Genomic DNA, 23,489 nt, shown 5'->3' with positions numbered 1-23,489 from the left:
CAAAGCATATTTTAGAAAAAGGCCGATTCAATGAAACCCTTCTAATTTGCGAAAACACACAGAAAGTACTTAAAAGCACTACTTCTCTGATTGTTAATTTTACACAAACCGCTTTTTTGTAGTTCATTGTGTGGGCTTAAAAGCAATTTTAGATCCAAATTAATTGAGTTATACAAAGTATTTATGTAATATTTTAAAAAAAATATATATATGTTTTAAATTTCATCTCGCCCGAGGGCGTCATTTAAAACGTGGTGAAAATTTAACATATCAAAACATAAAATCATTTTTTGTTCAGTGGCGAAGACTTTTTTTTTATTGCTTAGATTCGTGGACGAGCTCACAGCCCACCTGGTGTTAAGTGGTTACTGGAGCCCATAGACATCTACAACACAAATGCGCCATACACCTTGAGATACAGTTCTAAGGTCTCAGTATAGTCACAACGGCTGCCCCACCCCTCAAGCCGAAACGCATTACTGCTTCACGGCAGAAATAGGCGGGGCGGTGGTACCTACCCGTGCGGACTCACAAGAGGTCCTACCACCAGTAAAACTTAATTACGATTCGAAACAGACTTAACTACAGACTTAATTACGATTCGAAATTTCATTAGCTACTTGTTAACAGGTAGTTGTGTGGACTATGAATCCGGCCCACAAGCATCCGTGTGCATTTAAAAAAAACTATAATTATTGTTTACTAGACACAAACTTGTAATTGAAGTTACGCCTATTGCAGTGGGGTCACCGGATCCACGCGCATCGCAAAAAAAAACAACATCTGTTAGCATTGCCGTCTAGCTTATATCGACCTTTGCTTCTATTGAGACCTCACACTTATTTCCTATGAGTGTACAAAACAAACGAAGTACCGAGAATGACCGTGTCCTTTCCGTCACATGTCAAAACACCCACACGACACATTTCTTGTTAATAAATCCTTCAGTTATGCATTAAATGATAATATGTACAGGTATACACAAAAGTGGAAAAAATGGAAATGCGCAACAAATATTGTTTAAAATTTTATAAATAATTAATTCATTTTACTAATTGTGGTTGGGCTTTCGTGAGCTCTCTCTGATAGATACTTTAATTATGCATTGCAATCATGAACATCGGATATCTTGGTCGGATACACTTAAACATGTTAGAAAAGGAAATATCAGTGGAGACTTTCCTCACTTGAAATTCAATCTGATTTAAGTCTTGCAAATTTCATGGTATAGGAGTTTCCAGATTTGATACAGTTTGATAGTTTTTTAAAACAGAATACAAACTCCACTAATACAATATATAAAGATATTTTCGGACGAAAACTAATATATTATAACAACTATAAAACAATTTTATTTCCACATTAAATTTTTTTAATCTCTTTGTTGTTTTCGACTGTACTTACTAACTAAACTAGATCGTGACCGCATTATGGCAGCTCGTTACTCTGACATTGACTCGTAGGAGACCAGATTGCGAAGATATTATTTACTTATATACACTATGCTATAATTGTATAGATATGAAAGTTGAACAAAGTTACCGCTTATCTCAAAATATGTCTGTTCATTTTATTTCAAATAGGTAAATGGTTCTCAATGGTATACATAAATTAAAGCAAATTTTTAAATAACACACTAAAATAAAAGAGACACTCTGCGGTTTCACCTGTGTTCAATTCGACATCCAGTAAATGTAACACGTATCATTTTCCGGCAATAAGAGTTGTGTCACTTGTATGGCCCATAATCTAAATGTGGGTCTACATGGCATTTATCATGATAAACGTATCCTAGGTATTCATCCAGTTCACACAGAATCTTTTATGGATTTTCATGCAAATCCATTTAGCGAGTTGTGCTTGATTGTCTATACTTATTTATTTATTATTTAAAAAAAAAACTGCTATTATAAAGAGGAAAGATTTGTTTGTTTGTTTGTATTGAATAAATAACTGAAACTCCAAATAACATTACCCAAGGTGTAAAAAAATTACATAAAATATTCTTTACATCGCGTGCCCTGCGAAAACTATTGATGACGAATAAAATAATGTACTACGACTTTGTAGAACACATTATTATTTACAAAAAGTATCACGATAGCATATGTCTAACTATTATAGTTATCCCGCAATAAGTGTCATTTTATTTAAAAAAATTAAACAACGTCAAATATCGTTGAAATTTTTGTTAAAGACTCGAGCGGAGCCGGAGTGGGCAGCTAGTATAACATAAATCCAAGCGTTCATCATATCACTAGTTTTTTTTTTTTTTTTTTTTTTATGATTGAAAGATTACTGGTGGCCCGAAGGCCTTTCCAGTTTCACCAGGACACGTGGGCGAGCAAAGGCTCAGACAGGAGAGGTGGGATTTGCTAACAGCTACCCGAGCGCCTCCGAAGGAGACCTAACAGCTCAAGAGTAGCTGCTTCGCGAATGAATCTACTACCGGATCGGAATCGCGACCCGCTGAGAAGATCCGGCGAGAAACTCAGCGGGCTGATGCATGGGTTAGGTTGCACGTCGACCTCTTTGTCGAGTTCGACGAGTACGGTTACCGGGGTCCCTAAGCCTGCCCCTAGTATTAGAGCTGAAGGCATCTAATGCAAAGGTTATTGGATCTGATGGATCCGTAAGGACGTGTCTAGGGCGTCGACGGTGACTGGCTCCTGCATGATCAGGACCTGCATATCACTAGTAAGACACATAATTTATATAAAAAAAATCTCTCCTACAAACTAGTTTATATTATTTTAAATTATAGTCTAAAATATCCATATCGAAATCCAAATTGTTATCAGATTTCAAATTTTAAATTGAAATTGGTTATAATGTAATATAAACATCTGTATAATCATTTAGGGTTCAGATTTCTTTAATGAATTGATCATAAATAAGTAGTCTAGCGGTTGAGAGAGTCTTTATTACAAGAGCTAATAATAATAAGTTAATTCAAAAGAAAATTTATAAAAGCGATTTAAAAAAACCAAAAGCTGATCTGACTTTTTGATCTCGAGATATCTCTCATTAATTATTTATAAAAATGATTTCACAAAGGAATCCACTGCAGGAAAGATATTAAATAATTAAAGTAGAAGATTTGAATTTGCGAAAGCAGGCTTTTACGTTATATTTAGGTCAGAGAATCTTAATAATAATTGTGTAGTTTTTTTTTTGCATTTGTAAAGAAATGTACTGGTGGACCTCGGACTGGTAGTTCCCTAGCAGTCATCTTACACGTTTTTCATCCAGACTAGCCTTTGTAACTTCTAGAAATTCTAACTGCTAGGAATTAGTCCCGAAGTAGTTCTAGCTTGAGTAACAACTGAGCGTGCTGTAAGCCCTTATACGTTAGATAATACGATCCAGCCCAGTTATCCGACGATGCAATGCTAGAAAGTAGAATGTAGAAAATAGGATTCTAGGAAGTAGAAGTAGAAATTTAAAAGTAGAAGTAATAAAATTGAGATCTCTTTTATTGCAGTAGTCAGATAGAGGAGACCATACTCCCGTGTGAACAAAAAAAAGATGCGTGGTGTCGTGGGACACCGGATAGGAACGAAGTTCCTTATTATAAAAATATTAATTATAAGTTCTATTCGAGGTGTAAAGAAAATTATTATTCGCGTACATATACATTTTTTATTGATTAAAAAAAAACTACTTTACAAAGTTATCAACTTTATTTTATTCACAATGATTTATAAAAAATATATAGTAAAAATATGTTATTTTTTATATGTTATTACAAAGTTAAGTCGTAAACTGTGTGCATTACTAATAAAAATCTTACGTTACGGACGTTTTTTCCCGGTTAGAGTACCCCTCCGCATCGTCCCATAAGGAACTTCGTTCCAAAAAAATCAAATTGAAATGGTAGCTGGGTAATAAAAACTAGATGCCAAGTAAATGGATCATGGTTTGCCATAGATAGATTTCCTTGTTTCATAAGTTGATGACACAAGGAAACAACCATAAAACGCAACAGTTAATTAACAGCTACTAAAAAAGATAATGGACTTTCTTTTCTCAACGCGTCAAGTTATTTTCGTATCCAGTGCACGTAGACTTACAGCCTTTTGATTTTGATGACGATTGATTGCTATTAACACACAATACAACATGACATCCATTGTTTAATTAAATCTACTAATTATAAATATCTTGTCATTTATAAATCTTTAGTTAGTGAGTGTTCAAGATGATTCGCTGTTTGGCCTTAGTAAGTTAGATTTACTTATCATTTTATTTGACAAGGGACTGTGAACACACTAGGTCTTAAAAGTACTAACGTAAACCCTTTATTTTTTTTTTAAAAATACGTTAAATCTCTTCATCATATCTCTACAAAATGGTTAACTTCAGTAGCGATAGTATTTTCACTTTCATTTTGACTTAAGCATCTGACCATTCAATCCCGATAGCCCCCTAATGACTGATGGTACGGAATGAATCTAGTCGGCACGAAGGGTACTATCACCACCCTGCCCGTTTTAACCGGTTATGGTTTGAAAGGTAGGGCAACAATTTTGCCTCGTGCCTCAAGCCCTAAGGTGGGTCATTTATGTTGGTAATATCTATGGGCTCCCGTCACCACTTAACACAAGGTGCACTGTGAGTTCATCTACCCATATAAGATACAAACAAAATGATATTTATACGTGTTACTAATGTGTGGTGTTACTAATATTTCGTCAACCATATTCAATTTTGATGTTTCATAAAATTCACTTATACCTCAATTTAGTTGAATGTTATTCAATGATTAAGTTATAAACGACTAAATTTAATTTGAAAAAGAAACAAATTATACATTCTCTGAATGGAAATTAAAATGAAATTGTCCGTGCGAGACGTTAAGTTAAACACTTCACTCCATTTTATGCTTAATCGTGATTTTATAACTTGGTGAAAGTCAATTCATAAAAATCCAGTTACATTGTTTATTGACTAAAATGCAGAGCTGTGATTTTCTAACAGAATTTGAATTTTATTGCAGTAAGCTATTCGATAAAGTATCAATTTTAGGAATGTAAATTAGTTTTTTTTTTTTGGTAAATATATTTGCAAACAAATTGGTGTGTCTGTACAGCCCGTCACTGAAAGTAGTGAAATAAAATCACCTAAAATAATTTTTCGTCTGTTTTATAAAGTAATGTAATATATAACAAAATTGACACAATTAATTTAATCTTAGACCAAAATCTGTACGAGTGAGACTAAATATGCACGCACCAATCCAAAATTTAGAGAATACAATGAAATATATAAGTATATTAAGATGACAACAAATGTCGTGTCCTTTATTGAGTTACACAACATTTTAAATAGTTTTAACTATTAGTTTTTGTAGAAAGTGGAAGTCGAGGCGTGGGTCTCACTTAAATTTGAGCTGAAGCGTCTTATCAAAAGTTCCTTATGCCCTCGTTTTAGAAGCGTCCAAATATGACGTCATTGACTTTTGAATCCTAAGAATTTTGAACTTGTGATATTCCATAAATTCTCTAAACTTTAGACTCTCTAGTTTTTAATTGCTCATTCACTTTAAAACTAGAGTTTCAAAGACTTCGCTTTGGAATTTAAGAAAGTTCCATGGTACGTGATTTGATTGGAAATGTGACTTATTTCAAAATCTTAAAACAATTTGACTTATCGAAACGGCTTAGGGCAAATGCATTAACGTCAACCAAAATTTCCACACTTTTCAAATTCGATAGCTAAAATAATCATGAAGGAATTGTTTTTAAGCCATTCAGAGTATCCAAACAATTCACCTTATATTTTTCAGATACTGACAGTGTTATCAGCTAATAGATCATTGGCGATACCAGTTCATCGCTCCTTGGACCTGCACGCTTCGTACAACGCTGTACCACCACCACCAATACCGCCACTATTGTTCCACAATGCCCACGGGAGTCACCACGCCCCTCTCAATCTGGTCCAGGCGCCTCTGTACAGTCCCTACCCGGTGCCCCTGGGCCATGCCGTACATCCCGTGCAAATGGTACAACCAATAGTAAAATACAAAATCAAAACTCACTATCACGTTATTTAATGTCATCATAATGATCATGATAATTTGCAAATTCTAAATAACAAAGAAACCAGTTCAGATAAAAGTAAGCTAGAAACATTTAAAGTTGAGTGGTAGTAAGTAGTAGCAAAAAGAGAAGGCAAACCATTTTTGCCTACTAATATTAACTGCAGACGTGCAACAGAGATAGCGAGATATCCCTGTCACACCATGGGTATTTCATTTGGCCGTCTTTAAAATACAATTTGTTTCAACTTTATTGCTAAAATAAATACAATGATATAAAATGAAAAAAAAAACAGCAATCAAATTAACTTCACAAAGGCATACAATTTAAACTAAATTACGTTTTTAATCCTCTAGATCGGTGAACGAGCGAGGACAAGCCCATTCGATATTAAGTGGTTGTCGCAACCGTAAAACTAAGTGATTACTGAAACTTCAAAAATAAATTGTATGTTTCACAGTTAAAGTTTCTTTTCATACGATACAAGAGGTGAGCTGCAATAATATTTTACTTTAATACTTGCCACGTCATTTGCATTCAACAGTGAACTTCAATCTCTACAAACTGGTTTCTTTTTAGATAATATTTGCAGTGAGGTATATATTCAGTATTGAAATTACTAAAACATTACATTACTATAGTATTACTGAATTTGACAGGAGCCAACCGTACTACGGTTAAATTATAAAATTGTGATTATTTATGAGTGTTTTATTTGGGTGAATGAAACCTAATCAGATTCCTAAGCATCCAGATCATTGAAGAAACTCAAGCTTGAATTTGCTGAATGATGAGTAAATGACCCAAATGACGGAATCAATTACTAAAATAAATAATAACAATACTTTAATAAGTGGAAACAAATCACTCACGTGCCGGATCAACCCATTTGAGACTAACATGAGAGTACATACTTATATACGATTAAATATATATTTAGGTATATAGATAATAAACAGCCAGATAAAGATGTTCATCATACGAGTGCCCAATGTGGGAATCGAACCCACAGCCCTCAGCGCAACAGAAAAGTCGATATGAGCCTGTCTCAATCGAGACCGTTCTAACTCATAGCCCTGTAAAATTCATATAATTGAACTAATTTTATGCAATATATTTATACCACTAAACTCTATTATAAGAACATTGCACTTTATGACAGTGCTAAGAAACTTCAAAACAAATTCGTAACAAAAACAATTGAACTATCGGTCTCCTGAGCAAAGACGCTCACACACGGGGAATAAATGCCTTATTTGTGAAGTAGTTTCTTTATTTACTTTCTCTATCTTGATTCTGAGGCCGCAGGAGATATATATATGTGGGAATGATCTTTGTGAACGCAGCGGTATATCGAGAAAGGAAGGGGATGACGTGTGAGATGACAGATGAACGACGACGAACGAAGCACGAAGAACAAGAAACGATTATAATTTTAATTAATACTTTACTAAAACGTGGAAGTAAGCGCGAAACTTTTATTTAATGTCTGAAGCCTGCATCCCACATATATAATAAAAAATAAGGTATAAGAATATAATATTGTAACAGTCGTATGAAGAATTTAAAAATGCGTTGGACGGAGAGTTAATTCACGCGGAGACACCGACGCTTTGCTTATTTCCGTCCCGAATTGCGACCTCGACATTCACGTTACGATATCAAGGGGCTTCGTTACCCAATTAAAACAAGATAGGGCGTCGCCTCACTCGCCTACTTAGCATAATAAAAACATAGAGCGAGATTAAGCCTTAAACATTTCTTTCAATCGTAGTATAGTCTCATTGTCCATTTCGACGCCACTTTAGCAAATTCACGAACAATAATTCAGCTACCCACAATTTCTTTATATAACGATATTATTTTTCGGTGTTTTGTTCCGTTTCCACTTAAACTTTATAAACAAGTTAGAGGAAGACAAAACACGGGCTCGTTTCACCCCGCGAATTATTGTTAAGCTCTACATAAACTTTTTTATCGTCCTAAATAAAGGAAACAAAAGAGAATGTCATAAAGTTAAAAAGGCCTACATTACATTTAAGTTTCCCGGTTACAGTTATGAAACGTGGTCTGGATGTCCCAGATTCTTGTTCCGGGTGGAGTACGCATGATTGATCTAGTGGGAAACTTGTTTTTGCGTTTTCTAGTAGATGTAAACAATTGGAGGCTATATTTTTCGATGTCAATGCCCGATCCTTTGTTTTTTAATGCGACAGTTATTCAGCTACAGATTGGACAAGCAACTTGCTTAGCAGTAGGCGGGTAAAGGTGCTAATAATGCATCCAATCTGAGCCACTTGATCACATAGACGTAAATCACAATATTATGTTTTGTTACCTTGAATGGTGTTCAAATCCCGCAGGCAGATACCATTTTTTCTAATGAATTCGTTCTACACAAATCAAGTTCACGATTGACTTCCACGATGAAGGAATAACCTCGTGTAATAAAAATCAATTGCGTAAAATTGCAAAATGCGTAATTACTGGTCGTAGGACGTCTTGTGAGTCCGCACAGGTAGTTACTACCACCCTGCCTATTTCTGCCGTGAAGCAGTAATGCGTTTTGTAAACTGTAAAAACCGAGACCTTAGAACTCAAGTCTCGAGGTGAATGGGGGCATTTACGTTATATGTCCATACATCAGTGGTTTCCAGTAACTACTTAGCACCGAGTGGGCTGTGAGCTCGTCCGCCCATCTAAGCAATAAAAAAAACTATTAAACCCCGATTTCGATAAGGTGCGCGAATTGTTCCTACATTTTGATGTACGTCAAATATCAGCTTTAGCCACAGATAAATCTGCCCTCTTTGGAAGTATTATTAAGATTTCGTAGCTAGCACTAACATAATCAGTTTCGAAATTCAATTTCCAGACTTGCATCAGAACAAAGGAAGGCACCAACTCCAGATAACTCGATCGTCTTAACTCATTTAAGTATACTTTATTAGAACTGCTATTCACAAAAGGATTCTAAGCTTTCTAACGGCACTTAAAGTACATCAACTATTTAAATTGTTTGATTGAATTCGTCTGAACCTTCCTACCTATGCAGTATTTCATCAGTTGGACTTTAGACATTAATACGAAGTACGAAGGTTGAAAATATATTAGAGGAATGTCTGTTTTAATTCTTCTTAGATGGGATGTCAATAAGCTCTGTGGAGCCTCTTAAACAAGGTATACCATGGTCGCTACTGTATCACGATTGGGTTTGTACAGAAAGTTTCTTCTCTATCTTTGATTTTCTTTTAATTTCTTCTCCTGTGGACGTAACACTCAGTGAAATCCGTAGCTATCACAGTGTAAATCCCAGCACTCTTCTTGGGATATGAGCCCGAAGTCTGAATCGCTTAGCATAGCAGCTGTCCGACTCTGCAAAACGGAACCCAAAATTTCTTCGTACCAGAAATAAGTGGGATAGATATCAGAGCGGTTTTACGGTAGACCATTGTGATTTTCAAAACGTTTGCGTAAGTCTTGAGATCATTATTTTTTAGTACTGAATAGGCCACCCAATATCGATCTATCTATTCACCGCAAAAACATTTCAGCTGTAATCTCGATCCCCGCTCTGGCTTGCACTAAGAGACGTTTGATGTATCTTTTTTTTATTGATTATATGGTAGGACGGACTGACAGTTCTAAGGTCTCAGTATAATTACAACGGCTGCCCCACCTTTCAAACCGAAACGCATTACTGCTTCACGTCAGAAATAGGCAGAGCGGTGGTACCTACCCGTGCGGACTCACTGGAGGTCTTACCACCAGTAGTCTGATATGCGTATCGGAATTCAGTCAAAATTCGCTTTTTTACTACATCTAATAGGCGGACTGAATGACTGAATTTGACGCCCGGTTCTAGAATAATAAAATACTTTAATTGACGTTTCAAAATTATTGGATGTAGCCAGCTCGGTCTATTATGTTTTTGTAGCAGTGGAGTTGGTAAAGGTGTCCAATAATTAAAATAGTTTGATTTTTTCATTTTGATTAGTGACAGGGCACATAATGAGTTCACGTAGTAGCATCACTATAGCCAACCTAGCCATGAGTTCATCTACCTAGAACAATATAAAAATATAGCTTTAAATTAATACTGCCAATTACTTCATATTTAAATAATGACTTTCTATTAGGTCTGTTTCTGCAGATTGTACTTTTTATTATAGGTTGACTTCAATTTGTTCAATAATCAGTAATTAAGAGAAAAAGCTTTTGAAAGTACTTAATTAAGAACTCCTTTGAAAGCTCATATTTTAAACTTGATTTTAGAGAAAAGTTCTTGATAATTCTTCGCGGATCTAGACAGACAAAGGGAGCTGCAATTTTGTTTTTAAAAATGAAAATCTTTGAACTCGACTGCTGTCCCCGGTTCTGTTAATTGCTAGATATAAACTTTACTTGCGTCCGATTAGTCACACACAGACAGGACTTTAACCCTGTCGATAAGGAACCGTCTGGAATGCAATAAGATTTAATTTACATATTTAAGGCCCCGCTCCACTTAACAGGAGAGTAGTGAGCTCGCCGCTGCTCACTTACAAGTACAAAAAGAAATTCACAACCAGAAAATAAATCGCTACTTAAATCTCGAACAGAGCTAATAAGAAAAAAATTGATGAAACTTTTTTAATCGTAAAACCATTTTAATTACATTGTACAATTTAAGCTTATGTTTCTTTTAAACATCAAAAACCCATGAATGCTGCATTTTAGGTACGATTAGCGGATGTTATAATTATGGCTCGCATTTATGTCTTAAGTTAAACAATATTTTGTGGTATCTGGTAGTACTGTTGGTAGGACGTCTTGTGAGTCCACACGAGTACCACCCTCTGCCTCTTTCTGCCGTGAAGTAATATAATAATGCGCTTCGTTTTGAAGGGTGGGGTAGCCGTCTTAACTATACTGAGACCTTGGAACTTATGTCTCGAGGTGGGTGGCGCATTTACGTTGTAGATATCTATGGGCTCCAGTAACCACTTGGCACCAGGTAGACTGTGATCTCGTCCATCCATCTAAGCAATAAATAAAAAATCTGGAACACGATAAACCGACAATACGGAGAGCGACAGTTATTTCAGAACATTTAAAAAAAAAATTATTTCTACTAACTTACTTTCAGAAATTATTGCATTGCATGACAAGGGGTGTGAGCCTGGAATCTACCCGTATGTGCATACTACTACCCGATAGCCAGAAAATGCCTATTAGTGATTTCAAAATGCTGGTATAAAACTCAGATAACCCAATATCTGATGAATTAAAAAGTCGTGTCTTATGACGCCAACTCGAGAGATATAGTGATACTATTCTTGGCCTAGCAAATTAGTCTTACTAACAAAATGTTTCCAGGTAGCCCTATTGTTCTCCTAATAATTTCTGCTGCCTGCGAGATGACTATTAAGATATCAAAAACTTTCTGTCATAAATTTACCAAACTTTTAAAAATTTCATAACTTTTTTTGAGTATCCACAAAAAAAACAGGCACTTTAATTACTGATATCTTTTTTTAACTAAGGAAGAAAATTAATTCAAGATAAAATATGATTTCCACTGATGACATCTGTTTTTCATTCACCTAAAGGAAGACGAAAGCTTATCTCGCGAAGACGAAATTTGCTATCTAATTTACGGCGGGGCTTTCATTAACGAAGAGCTTTTTCACTCGACCGAAAGTTAATATGATTAGATTGTCAAAATAAAAGAGCAATGTACTTTGAGATTGCAACGTATCCAGAAATTTGATGATGTAAACGAAATATTGAATTATCAAACTACTTACTCTATTTGGAAGAGTGATAAGTCCTCGTCAAACCAAGGGCTGCTGGATCGAATATCTTCAAAGTTTTTGGATGCCATTGGCAATCATTGGTTTTAGTATGCCAGGTGGGAAAAACTTTATTCTAATTCAATTGAAACTTCATGTCTCATTCTAAAGAATCGCTTAAAACTATTTTAGGTAGACGATGAGATTGTCTTCGCATCATCATGATAATGTTTTAATTATTGAGCTATTAAAATTGGGGTTTAAATAAGGAAAATGAAGCAAATTGTTCGTAATTATATTTAAATTGTTCATATATTCAACTCTATTTTTATATGGAAATCAAATTGTCGATACATTTTCTCGTCTTCAATTTTCGAGCGCGAAGTTAATCAAAGGACGTTTGAAGATTTATTCTGTAATTTACTGTGCAAAGATGACAGACTAATTTCTTCCTTAAAGCGATTAGTCTTAAGGATCAAAATTATCTGCTTCTTAAGGCCCGCATTTTCTTCCTCTATTATAACAAGGCTAAGTACTCTTCAGTTCTAACACCTTTGTATAGTTTTATATATAGTATAGTTATTTATACGTAGAAGTAGTTTAGTCTTTACATTATTCGACTAACCTACAGTCCATATGGTCAGTGTTAGTGACAGATCAGATCGCATTTGTGTGAGGCAGCCATATTTTTTAAATTATTTTTATGCTATTGACGGGTGAACGGTTTCAGAGTCTGTTCAATGTCTGCTGTAGCCCATAGACATCACAAATGGATGCCGCCACCCACCTTGAGATATGAGGCTAGACCTTCAGGTCATCAAGTTTTAGGAGGATGGCTATTTAAGAAAATCACAACAGACTCCCACCTCTAAAGGTGCCCGGTGGCATTCACATTATTTCACCCAAGGTCTCAAATTACCGCTTTTCATAAAGCAGGCCGTGAGCTTGTATCCATTGTACGTTATTCCAGAGCTTTTTGATAGTCTGATTACATGACAGGAATATTCACAGCAGTGTCATATTTATAATTTGAAAATCTGCCTACGAAAGCTCATTAAAACACACTTTGAAGTTCACATTAAATAAAAGCCGCAACACAGGATATGACGCCTTCAAGTACATTTATTGCAGAACTAGATTTATGAACAACACGATTCAACCTAGACCCAGGTCCTATATAAGGACTAGATCTAGAATGCGCTGAATAAACACAACACTTAGCTCATCGGCAGAACACATCTAGTTTTTTATTTGAAAGACCGCAAAATGTTCAAGTTGGTAAGTCTTTATTTGAAGTTGGGCTCTTCATATTCAAGTTGTTAGATAAGTTATTCTAATATTCATTAATTTCGAGCCTTTTTTTTACTATTAATTATGAGAAATTACATTCGAATTTCAAATTTATATATAACTTAATACTTGTATATACTCGTAATAATACTCGTAATAATAATAAAAAGTAATAGTTTTTTTAACCTGGTGGTCTTGGTTTGGATATTAGCCTTTTTTAATTGCCACGTTGGCTGACGACCATACGATCCACATGATAATTAGTGGTCACCGTCGCTCATAGAAATCAGCATTGCCAGAGACAGCCACTGACAAACAAACAACATTATTATGCAGACATCGGCTATTAATAAATTGTGCAAATTTTCAAGGCATCTGAAAGTGTCAAGCTTGGGAAAATTATGTTGAAAAATTACGCTACGTACATAAAGGCCTAGCTGATGAAGGCGTTTTAAAAATAAATGTTTCCTTGTACGTTTATCTTATATACATACGTTTCTAAGCTATTCATTACATTAAGATGAAACTTAGTACAGGTGCTATTGGCACTTCAATAAAGGTGTTTGTCATAATAATAACAAAATATCGATGTTTCATATCCAAGTCAGCCTGCCTTGGCATTGCTTACTCCCATGAGCAGCTGTAACCACTGACGTTCAGGAGAGTCCTATGCTCGTCTATCTACGGTGGTAATAAAAAAAGTCACAGCTAAGCGTAACCAGATTTCATTACTTTCGAAATAAATACATATTTAATCTAGTATGGTAATTTCTTTGGTTGAAAAAGAATAATTCGGAGTCTGGCAATCAAATGTTCGTAAAATACTTGTCCAAATCACTCGAATTGCCATTTAAATAAATTGTTCTTCAATATAAAAAGTATTTAAAGTTTTATTGCTTCAAATAACAAACTTAAGAATACACAGTTCTTTTTAAGATAATCTTAAATGAACATTGTAGTCGGTTCGATTTTTCTATTGATTTCTTTTTAAGCTATTGCATAGCTTCTATCGTGGGCCTTGAGCACAGCGACTGAATCAAGAAATTCCGTAACGAAAATAACCTGACACCCCCACTACGCCTACTATGTAGCTCGCGTTTAACACATTCACACTTTGCACTGGTGTATGTTGTGCATTGCTTGAGAATAAGCGCGCGGCGTGACGTCGCACTGCATGAGCATCATCAAAAGTCTGCCCATCTCTCTCTCACGCGGTCTAGCTTATGAGTGTGAAGTGGACAGTTAATGTTTAGCTTTTGTTAATGTTTATAAAATATAGCGTGGTCTAATTTTTATTATTGTTTCAATATTAAATTATTATTGTCTAATTGTAATTGCATAAGTTGATTAAAAATGCTTTGCAATAGCTTTACCACGGCAGTCCCCGAGTGCCACACGTCTTTTTTATAATTTTTTATATGTTAAAAACTTGAAATTAGATAATCTATTTTTTAACATTCTTATTGTAAGTCATAGGTAGGCGAACTTGGCCCTTAGCTTCACAGACCCTATAACGTCTCAAGAAGCTGCTATATCAAAGTCTCAACTGTACTGTAGAACGCATGACTCTTACACTTTCGACCTGAACCCATGGTAGCTTTGCAAGCAAAATTGCAAATTCCAAATTGTAAATTTACACTGGTGGCAGGAACTCTTGTGAGTCCGCACGGGTAGGAACCACCACCCTGTTTGTTTCTGCGCCGTGAAGCCGTAATGCGTTTCGGATCGAAGGGTGGGGCAGCCGTTGTAACTATACTTGAGACCTTAGAACTTATATCTCGAGGTGGGTGGCGCATTTACACTGTAGATGTCTATGGGCTCCAGTAACCACTTAACACCAGGTGGGCTGCGAGCTCGTCCACCCATGTAAGCTATAAAAAAAAATGTTGCCAAATCGGTCCCGAGGTCGTAAAACAAACAACAAATCTTTCCACAAATACAGTGATAATTTCAAGTTTAAATTTCAAGTTAATTCATCATTCCATTTATTGCCAGTTTTTGTTTGTTCACAGACAGTAATTTTCGCTATTATCGCTGTGGCCCAAGCGGGCGTCATAGCCCCAGTGGTGCCTGTAGCACACCCCGTCGTGGCTCACACCGCCGTGGTCCACCCGGTCCCACTAGTGCGCGCTGCCCACGTGGTTCACACGGCCCCAGTGGTCGCCGCTGCCCCAGTGGTCGCCGCTCCGGTGGTGGCTGCGGCTCCTATCGTGCCGATAGTTAAACATGCGCCAATTATCGCTGTCCATCATTAATTGTAGAAATAAATAAATATATTTTTATGTTTTTTATTATTCTGTGAACTCAACGTCCCAAACAAATAATAACTGAAATAAAAAGATAATGAGGAGATCATCTCAACCTTAACCTTAACCTCGACCTCAACCTCAAATCTCTACCTCAACCTTAGAGTACTCTCCATTGAACACACGACACAAAACAAGTATTATATATTAGAGAACCTTAAAACTTGTTCAAAGCTTTAATGTGTAAAGTTTCATATCGAACGACTTCTAGTTCGCATTCTCTATTCGGTGACGGAAACATTATTATTATTCAATATTACCCAGAAACCGTATATTGATTATTATTTCTGTATAGATAGATACACGAGCACACGGTTCAATTGTGTCGTATAACAACTCTCCCTGTCCGCCTGTTTCTGACGCAAAGCATTCATGCATCCCGGGTTCGAAGATAAGGAAAAAATAATCACTATAATTAATTCCGTTACTACGACCGTTAATAAGACTGCATAGCCCACTGAGTTTCTCGCCGGATCTTCTCAGTGGGTCGCGTTTCCGGCCCGGTGGTAGATTCTGCGAAGCACTGCTCTTGCTAGGGTCAGTGTTAGCATCACTCCGGTTTGAGCCCCGTGAGCTCACCTATTAGTTAAGGTTACACTGAAATAGCCTCTCAAGGCTATCAGCTTAGGTAGGGAAAAAGAAAAGATTGCATACAAAGAGTCACTCTCCTAGCGTTGTAGTTTAAATGACACCCAGTAATCATTTCGGGTCGCATAGAGGGCAAGCGCGCCGTGGGCAGAACACCAGCCAAATGGTCAGATCTGGTAAAGGAAGCGGTTAGTGGTAGTCTGTACCAAGCGGTCCATGCCACCCATGATTTTTTTTATTTTTTTATTGCTTATATGAGTGGACGAGCTCACAGCCCACCTGGTGTTAAGTGGTTACTGGAGCCCATAGACATCTACAACGTAAATGCGCCACCCATCTTGAGATAAGTTCTAAGGTCTCAATTATAGTTACAACGGCTGCCCCGCCCTTCAAACCGAAACGTATAACTGCTTCACGGCAGAAATAGGCAGGGTGGTGGTACCTACCCGCGCGGACTCACAAGAGGTCCTACCACCAGTAAAAATGATCGAACACTGTGGAGGAAAGTCACACATGGACGCGATCCTCAGCAGTAAGGGAACGATGTAAAAGAAGACAAATAAATTTAAAATACATTTGCTACACAACCTCGAATCAGTGATTTGAAATTTGTCTAATATACCACAAAGAGGAGTTCGCGTGGTAATATATCAAAGGAGATGTAGCTGCTAGAGATATGCGCGGTATACGAGTGTCTCGGATCAAACCTTTGTAGATGAAATGTCAATGACATCAAATAACGCAGTCTAGTGATTTGCAAGAGTAATAATGAATCGTGTTTATATCATAAAGTGAAGATGCGGAAGGAAAATTAGAAAAGTATTTTTAAGGAAATTCTATTAATATATTTAAAATATAATATATTTCCGATAACTTCATAAAGGGAGCACTGACGAGGCAATTACTGCTTGGGCTGAGCATACGTTTTGCTTATTTTAATCATTAATCATAATTATATTTGTGAAAAAATCTTGATAGCAGGAAATAGGCATCGCATGGTATAAAAACATCACTTTAGTGCTATTATTATCTGGCGAGAAAATAGGGAAGTGTATTAACTTTAAGTACTGTATTTTCTTTGGCTTATTCATTCGCAGATCGAATAAAAACATATTTTTACGGTTTAATCTCGCTTTTTTTTATTATAATTATTTTATTTCATACGTTTCAAATAGTTTGCAGTTTTCGTGGTCGCGGATGACCAAGACATTTGTTATTCGTTAACAATTGAATGTTGTACTATGTAACTACCGTTTAATTGTCTGCTATAAAAGTATTTTTCAACTTTTATGTTTCATTTCCCACAAAAGGAACTAATAATATCTTTTAGGTCTTCTCGATAAGAGGATCCCAGCTGTAAGATAATCGCCAACTATCTTATCGGCTAGGCTTTTTTTATTTCTTTGGCCGCGCGCGCCTTTCGTGGATATAACTATATTTATTTTCGTTAACGAGTATTTACATTTTGTCAAATCTTCAGCATGAAGTAGTGAAATGAGCGCACTTAGAAGATGCGTCGACAAATTTTCTATAACAGCTATTTTGTGAATCAGGAAGAAAACGTTGACTAGAGAATTTAGATAAAAAAGTAATTCCTCCAATTTATTTGCAGGGTTCGTTTGCTTTAATAAAAATCTTTAAATCAGAAGCACCATCAAATACAATAAAGGATTTTCAACCTCAGTAAGGGTCTGTAAACAGACAGTGACTGAACGTTTTCTACTAGACTATGCTTTTATGATTTTACGTGTATGTGTATTCTTGTAAATGAGTATATAAGGAGAAAACTGAAAATAGCGCCAGCGAAGAGAAGATTCTATTCTGTTCTATCAGCCCACAGACATTCACTGCCGGACATAAGCCTCCTCCAAACCACGTCACAAAGATCGGTCCTGCGCTGCTTTCAGCCAGCGGATTCCCGCGAACCTCTATGACTCGTCATTCCATCTTATGGGAGGCTTACCCACGCTACGTCTTCCAGTTTGAAGGTAGACAATAATATGAGGAAGGGCGTCCTAAAAAGACTTGGATGGACAGTGTGAAAGAGGAAATACGGGAGAAGAGTGTGAATGCAGAGATGTCATTTAACGAAACGAACGAAAAAAAGGGCATGCTGCGTCATTTGTGGAATAAGAATGAGTGACGTTGATTTAAAATCAGTTAAATAAAATATTTTCCCAAGACATGGATAATTTTCGCTTTCCATTATATATCAAGAAGATATCGACAAGTCCTTAATACCCTCACTAGAATCCAATTTCATGTATGAACGATTTTCAAGATTCTAGTTAAAGCCTTTGTTGTTTTCAATAAAAGTCTGATGTAGTTGAGTACTAAATACTATTACTGTTGTTCGTTGTACATATTTTTCCCATATTCCTATTTTTGTGCATCCCTTACTGCGCAACGCTTAAAATTTTTCATTGTAGTAGACTGTGGACCTCAAAACGCCTTTTACTAGAAAAATGGCTGCGAGTATTTATTGAAAAATAAGTTCAATAAATTATGTGTTAATGTCGTAATATCGTTTTTGTCACGCGACTGAACTGTACTGTAAAACCAATATATGTATGTATATAATTTGCAGAAAACTCAAATCCCACAGATTGTAGATACGCAATAAGCATTTCAAACTGATTTACATTATGCTTACTCTGTACATGATTAATTATGTAATCAGGTACTTGGAGATGCTTTAGCAATGCTGATCCCTATGAACTACTTCGACGACCATATATCCCATGACCCCCTCTACATTAAAAGGGCAAATAAATAATAAATTAAAAATACTATCGTCTCAATTTTACAGATATTACGTATTACTATTATTATTTTTTGTTCATAGCTGTGTATTAATAACTTGAAAAACTTTGAGTAGAAAATTAATCTATCAATATTAAACTATACATCTTAATATAATAACCTTTTTTAAATTTAGTAATACCAGCGACAAATTAAGGTCATGTCTAATCTGCTGTGTCCTTCGCTTTTTGAGTTTTAGTTTGGCATGCTATTAGTTAATTTATGATTCATTTTTAACTGGAACTGGCCTGGACTGTATTTTTAGGTTTTGTCAATTTTTCAACATCTAGTATTTGTATTTGTAACGGTATACCAAATGTAACCTGATACTAGCTGTATACACGGAGTCAGTAAGACGCAACCGACGACTCGCAAAACCAAAAAAGAGACTAAAAGACAAAATTAATTCAGATCCAATCTACTGAATTTCCCAAGAACGTCCGCCCATCATTAAAAACGAGGTTAAATCTCATCATTATCATAACTTAACACGGAAAAATTTACTTATTGGAAAAAAATCCATTTCTAAAACTCCCATGGCATCAAAACTTCGGAACCTTGCAAATAGAATTCCATTGAAAGCCCCCCGAAGCTTTGGGCTTCATAATTAGGAGTATCGTCAAGGATAATTACTTTAGGGTGAGTAGTAGCGTGTTTATGCTTATAGAATGGAGATTATCCTGGGCTTTTTTGGAGTCAGCTTAATGAGTTATCGTTGTGAATTAGTATGTATACAATATTCTTGTTTCGTTGATTAGTTGATGAGGAAAATTCACTGATAAATTTACTACTTATTACTTAACTTTGGTCATTGTTCACTAAACCCAATATACCCTAAACAGCTATTAATATAATAATAATAATTATTATTCATAAAAGCTTATTTAAAAAGACCTTTAAATTATAAGCTCAAAAATTAGGATAGAAAAAATTCTTAAGCCTACAACTACATCCTTAATTTAATTAATTAATTAAAGAGACGGTCATTACCGTAAGGAACTGACTACAACAAACCCTTCTCATTATTTAATTTATCGAGCACACCAAACTTGTAGGTGAAATACTCTAACGTAATATTTATCCTTTAACGAAAATATCAGCTGTGATGTTTGACCTATGACCTTACTTTAAATGTATTAAAAACCAGGCCCAGCTATCTAGACTACGGTGCACGAGTATTGGCGAAATAGCGACCATTTCGACTGCAACAATGTCAACGTCTACCATGGACAAGCTTAAGTAAGAGGTATAGAACAGCCAGTAGTGTCGGTCGTGTCGGCTGGTGTGAGACCTTAGAAAAACAACGTCACACCTCAATGCTACTTAAAAACTGCTATAGACTAATAGACAACGCGAATCTCTTGTGACCAATCCGAAACAAAAAGACTTTACAACCAAATATTTAATTCTGTTTATAGTGCATTAATAGCAGAAAATGTATTTACTAAGGTTTGCAATCCATTTATGATTTTTTCTTGTCCTGACAATGGGATTTCTCAAGTCAACATAACACTCCGAAATCATAATGATGACATTAAAATTAAAAGCTTCGGAGTGTAGGCCATATTACGTTCGTACAGTTTAGAACAAAAGCCCCGAATTCTGGTTTAACCAATCCTTGGGCCTTGGACCCTTTGTCCCTCACAACAAAGACGCATGTTCCCGTTATTAGTCACGACCTTGAATAAGGGACTGTTGATTAAATGCGCTGGTAGACAAATATTATTGTAATACTCATAAATTGCTTTATTTTGAAAGATTCTAGATCTTTGCGTAACCATTTAACACCAGGTGGGCTGAAAGCTCGTCTATACATCTTAGATTATACAAAAAACTCTTGGAAACATTAGCTTCCAGTCTACTTTACGAAAAACAAGTCATAGCGCTCAAGGGGATATCGAGGATATTCAATTCAGAAGCAAACTTGAAAGTATGAAAAGCTTTTTCTGCACGTATTTCATAAAAAAAAACGTCAAAACTACCAAGAGCTCGCGAGCTTAAAAGCAATGTTCGAGCTTCAGCAAAATGTCAGGCCATCAATCAAATGATCCGCGGAAATATTTCTGCTTGAAGGTTTTGACAAACGCCGACCCTTGAGAAGGCATTCGCAATCGTGTGGAAGCTTTTTATGCGCCAGATAGTGGGTCAAGGTGGGCGAAACTGGGTCATTTGAGGTATCTTAAAATCAATGATTAATACCGCTGAACATAGATTGGAAGTTTATTTTTGAAAAGTAAATAATGGTGTGGTCACGAATTCTCATAATTATAATACAATGCCATAGTAATAATAATTACTAAATAAAAAGAAATGAACATGAGAAATTATTTTTTGTTAGTCATTTGCTTAGATTTCGATGTTCGTGTCTTAAGGTGGCTGGAGACGAATCACTCATAATGTCTACTATCAACGGTAATTCATGGGGACCGATTTAAAGAATCAAATCAATTTCATCTCCATTCGTATTACTGCTACCTATCAACCTATCAACGAACAATCAATGCAGCACAAACTCGATTCGAATTGTTCTTTGATCGATTTTTTCATAAAATATTAAAATCAACATTCCGCCGATCGTAACATTGCGACGGAAATTTTAATCAAGAGATGGAAAGCTTTAAGTTTCTCGAGTCCTCCATTATTATTATTCAGCTTATAAATTATAACTTTGCTTTAAGGATATCTCATAGAAAAGCGAAATGAAAGCAATCATTTCAAATACTTTCCGTTTAAAGGCGATGAAGTTTAATTTTGGACATTTTCTCTTGAATCAAAAGCGAGTTAGTCATCGGCATTATTTGTAGTGAGTGACATTGGTCGACGTATACCATTGTGAGTTTTTTTATTTTTTATTGCCTAGGTATGGGAACGAGCTCACAGCCCACCTGGTGTTAAGTGGTTACTGGAACCCATAGACATCTACAACGTAAATGCGCCACACACCTTGAGATATAAGTTCTAAGGTCTCAGTAAAATTACGACGGCTGCCCCACCCTTCAAACCGAAACGCATTACTGCTTCACGGCAGAAATAGGAAGGGTGGTGGTACCTACCCGTGCGGACTCACAAGAGGTCCTACCACCAGTAATAAATACCAGTGAGTACTTTTTAACAACTGCAGTAGTTTCAATCTAATCAGTTTGAACAAACGGAATTGTATTAACGACGCTGACATAATCTTACGAAATATCTTTTTATTACGGTATATTATTTCATGCTGAATTAGTAAATTAATAAGTTGATTTTTATAGCTGCACTCAATTGTTTTGTTTTTGAAACCCTATTTCATTTTATAACACAATATTGAACTGTAAATCTATTTGCAACGTAAGTGAGCTGACAACTTTAAAATCACCGCCTCATCTTGAATCATAATGTTGGAGTCCAAATTGCATTTTGTTATATGAGGACTGTAAAAGGATCCAATCAGAAAGCATGACGACTTCGCGGCTACAAGCTCACAAGATACCCCAGTACATTCCAGTTGGCAATCTAGTACGCAGGTGTGGTATTCAGAAAAGGTTGCTGCAGATTCTCCGGTAAATCCCTTAGTCACCTTTTACGACACCCACAAGAACCGGCTATCCAGAAGGAATCAATTTGATCATTAAGAACGTCTTACTTACCAAAATTTGCTCTAATTTACTTCAACTTCCTGTTATATTCAAAAAAGTAAATAAACAATAGATATTATCAGTTTCTGTATTCAAACACTTACCTGTCAAGGGATACGGCAACGAGGCTGTAAACCGAGGCCGCCACAGATAAGCCCTGGACGTACGGCACCGTCTTGCACATCAGCCAACCAAGGACCCAGGCTGCAACAAAACAAAAAAAAACATTTTATTGGGCTGTATCAGCCTTTTTTTTCGGGCTGAGGGCCGAACCTCCTACGTGGTCCCCGCGCTTAGGGGGCGCGCGGAGCATGTGGAGGACTTCACGATATGTAGATGTTGGGAGCAGACCGCAGGCCCAAAGAGTTTTAGGATCCTACTGCACTAAACGACTCCCCTGCACTCACTCTTACACCCGATGTCCGATCTCCGTCCGGGATCAGAACCCGGTCAGAGAAGGGGGTGTTGTATCTTCTGGAATAACACCACTCCAGCACTTTCCGTGGACGTTTGTCGCAGCCTACTTTGAGTCATACTTCTGGAATAAAATTACGAAATAGCACATGAACTCAGCACGCTTGTTTTTTTGTTTTTTTTTTTATGAAGTACATCATAATTACATCTAAATATAAATTTACAATCATATTCGTATGTAATATGTAATCATTACATATTAATTACAATGAAATTTTAATTACATTTAAATTTTATTGAATAATATACAAGTAAAACATATTCTACGGTAATATGAAACAACTACATCCTTCAAATTCATTGGCATATATGTAGATACAGGCAATAAGGCGCGAGTGCCACAAATCTACACAGCCTTATCCAATAACTCGCTCAAACAGATTCAAATAAAAATACACACATTTGATCTCATATCCACTGTCTTGATCCACTTCCAAATCCGTAGCAGAATAATACCCGAAAGGCTTCAAGAACCGAAAATCCAGAAAACCTTCACCTCCGCAACCTCAAGCCGACTCAACAAGTGAATATATCCACTAAATCAATATTTACCCGACGCTCTGCATTCAAAAGTAGGTCAGGCTACCGTACTACCTG

At 36.1% G+C, this 23,489-nt stretch overlaps 2 protein-coding genes and 1 long non-coding RNA gene across 3 annotated transcripts in view; 2 read left to right on the top strand and 1 right to left on the bottom strand.

Moving 5' to 3' along the window:
* Nucleotides 1–23,489, bottom strand: part of BomSIFR (neuropeptide FF receptor 2-like) — a 102,103-nt gene that overhangs the window by 14,942 nt on the left and 63,672 nt on the right. Inside the window, exon 2 of the mRNA XM_028188300.2 lies at nucleotides 22,523–22,622. Coding sequence (XP_028044101.1) covers nucleotides 22,523–22,622 — 100 coding nt within the window. The remainder of the gene's footprint in view (nucleotides 1–22,522; nucleotides 22,623–23,489) is intronic.
* On the top strand, nucleotides 4,140–6,336 carry LOC149502869 (uncharacterized). The gene is made up of 2 exons (XR_016323271.1): nucleotides 4,140–4,222; nucleotides 5,789–6,336. It is a non-coding gene; the product is annotated as an uncharacterized LOC149502869 (long non-coding RNA).
* Nucleotides 12,949–15,390, top strand: VAPp (VAP-peptide). The gene is made up of 2 exons (XM_028188303.2): nucleotides 12,949–13,096; nucleotides 15,121–15,390. Exons 1-2 carry the CDS (start codon nucleotides 13,085–13,087, stop codon nucleotides 15,361–15,363), a joined length of 255 nt encoding a protein of 84 aa, XP_028044104.2. The 5' UTR covers nucleotides 12,949–13,084; the 3' UTR covers nucleotides 15,364–15,390.

Source organism: Bombyx mandarina, chromosome 06 (genome assembly GCF_030267445.1).
Source record: "Bombyx mandarina strain Sakado chromosome 06, ASM3026744v2".
In the NCBI taxonomy this organism is placed as follows: Eukaryota; Metazoa; Arthropoda; class Insecta; order Lepidoptera; family Bombycidae; genus Bombyx; species Bombyx mandarina.
The sequence above is the reverse complement of the archived record's forward strand: the minus strand, read 5'-3'. Positions and strand labels throughout refer to the sequence as shown.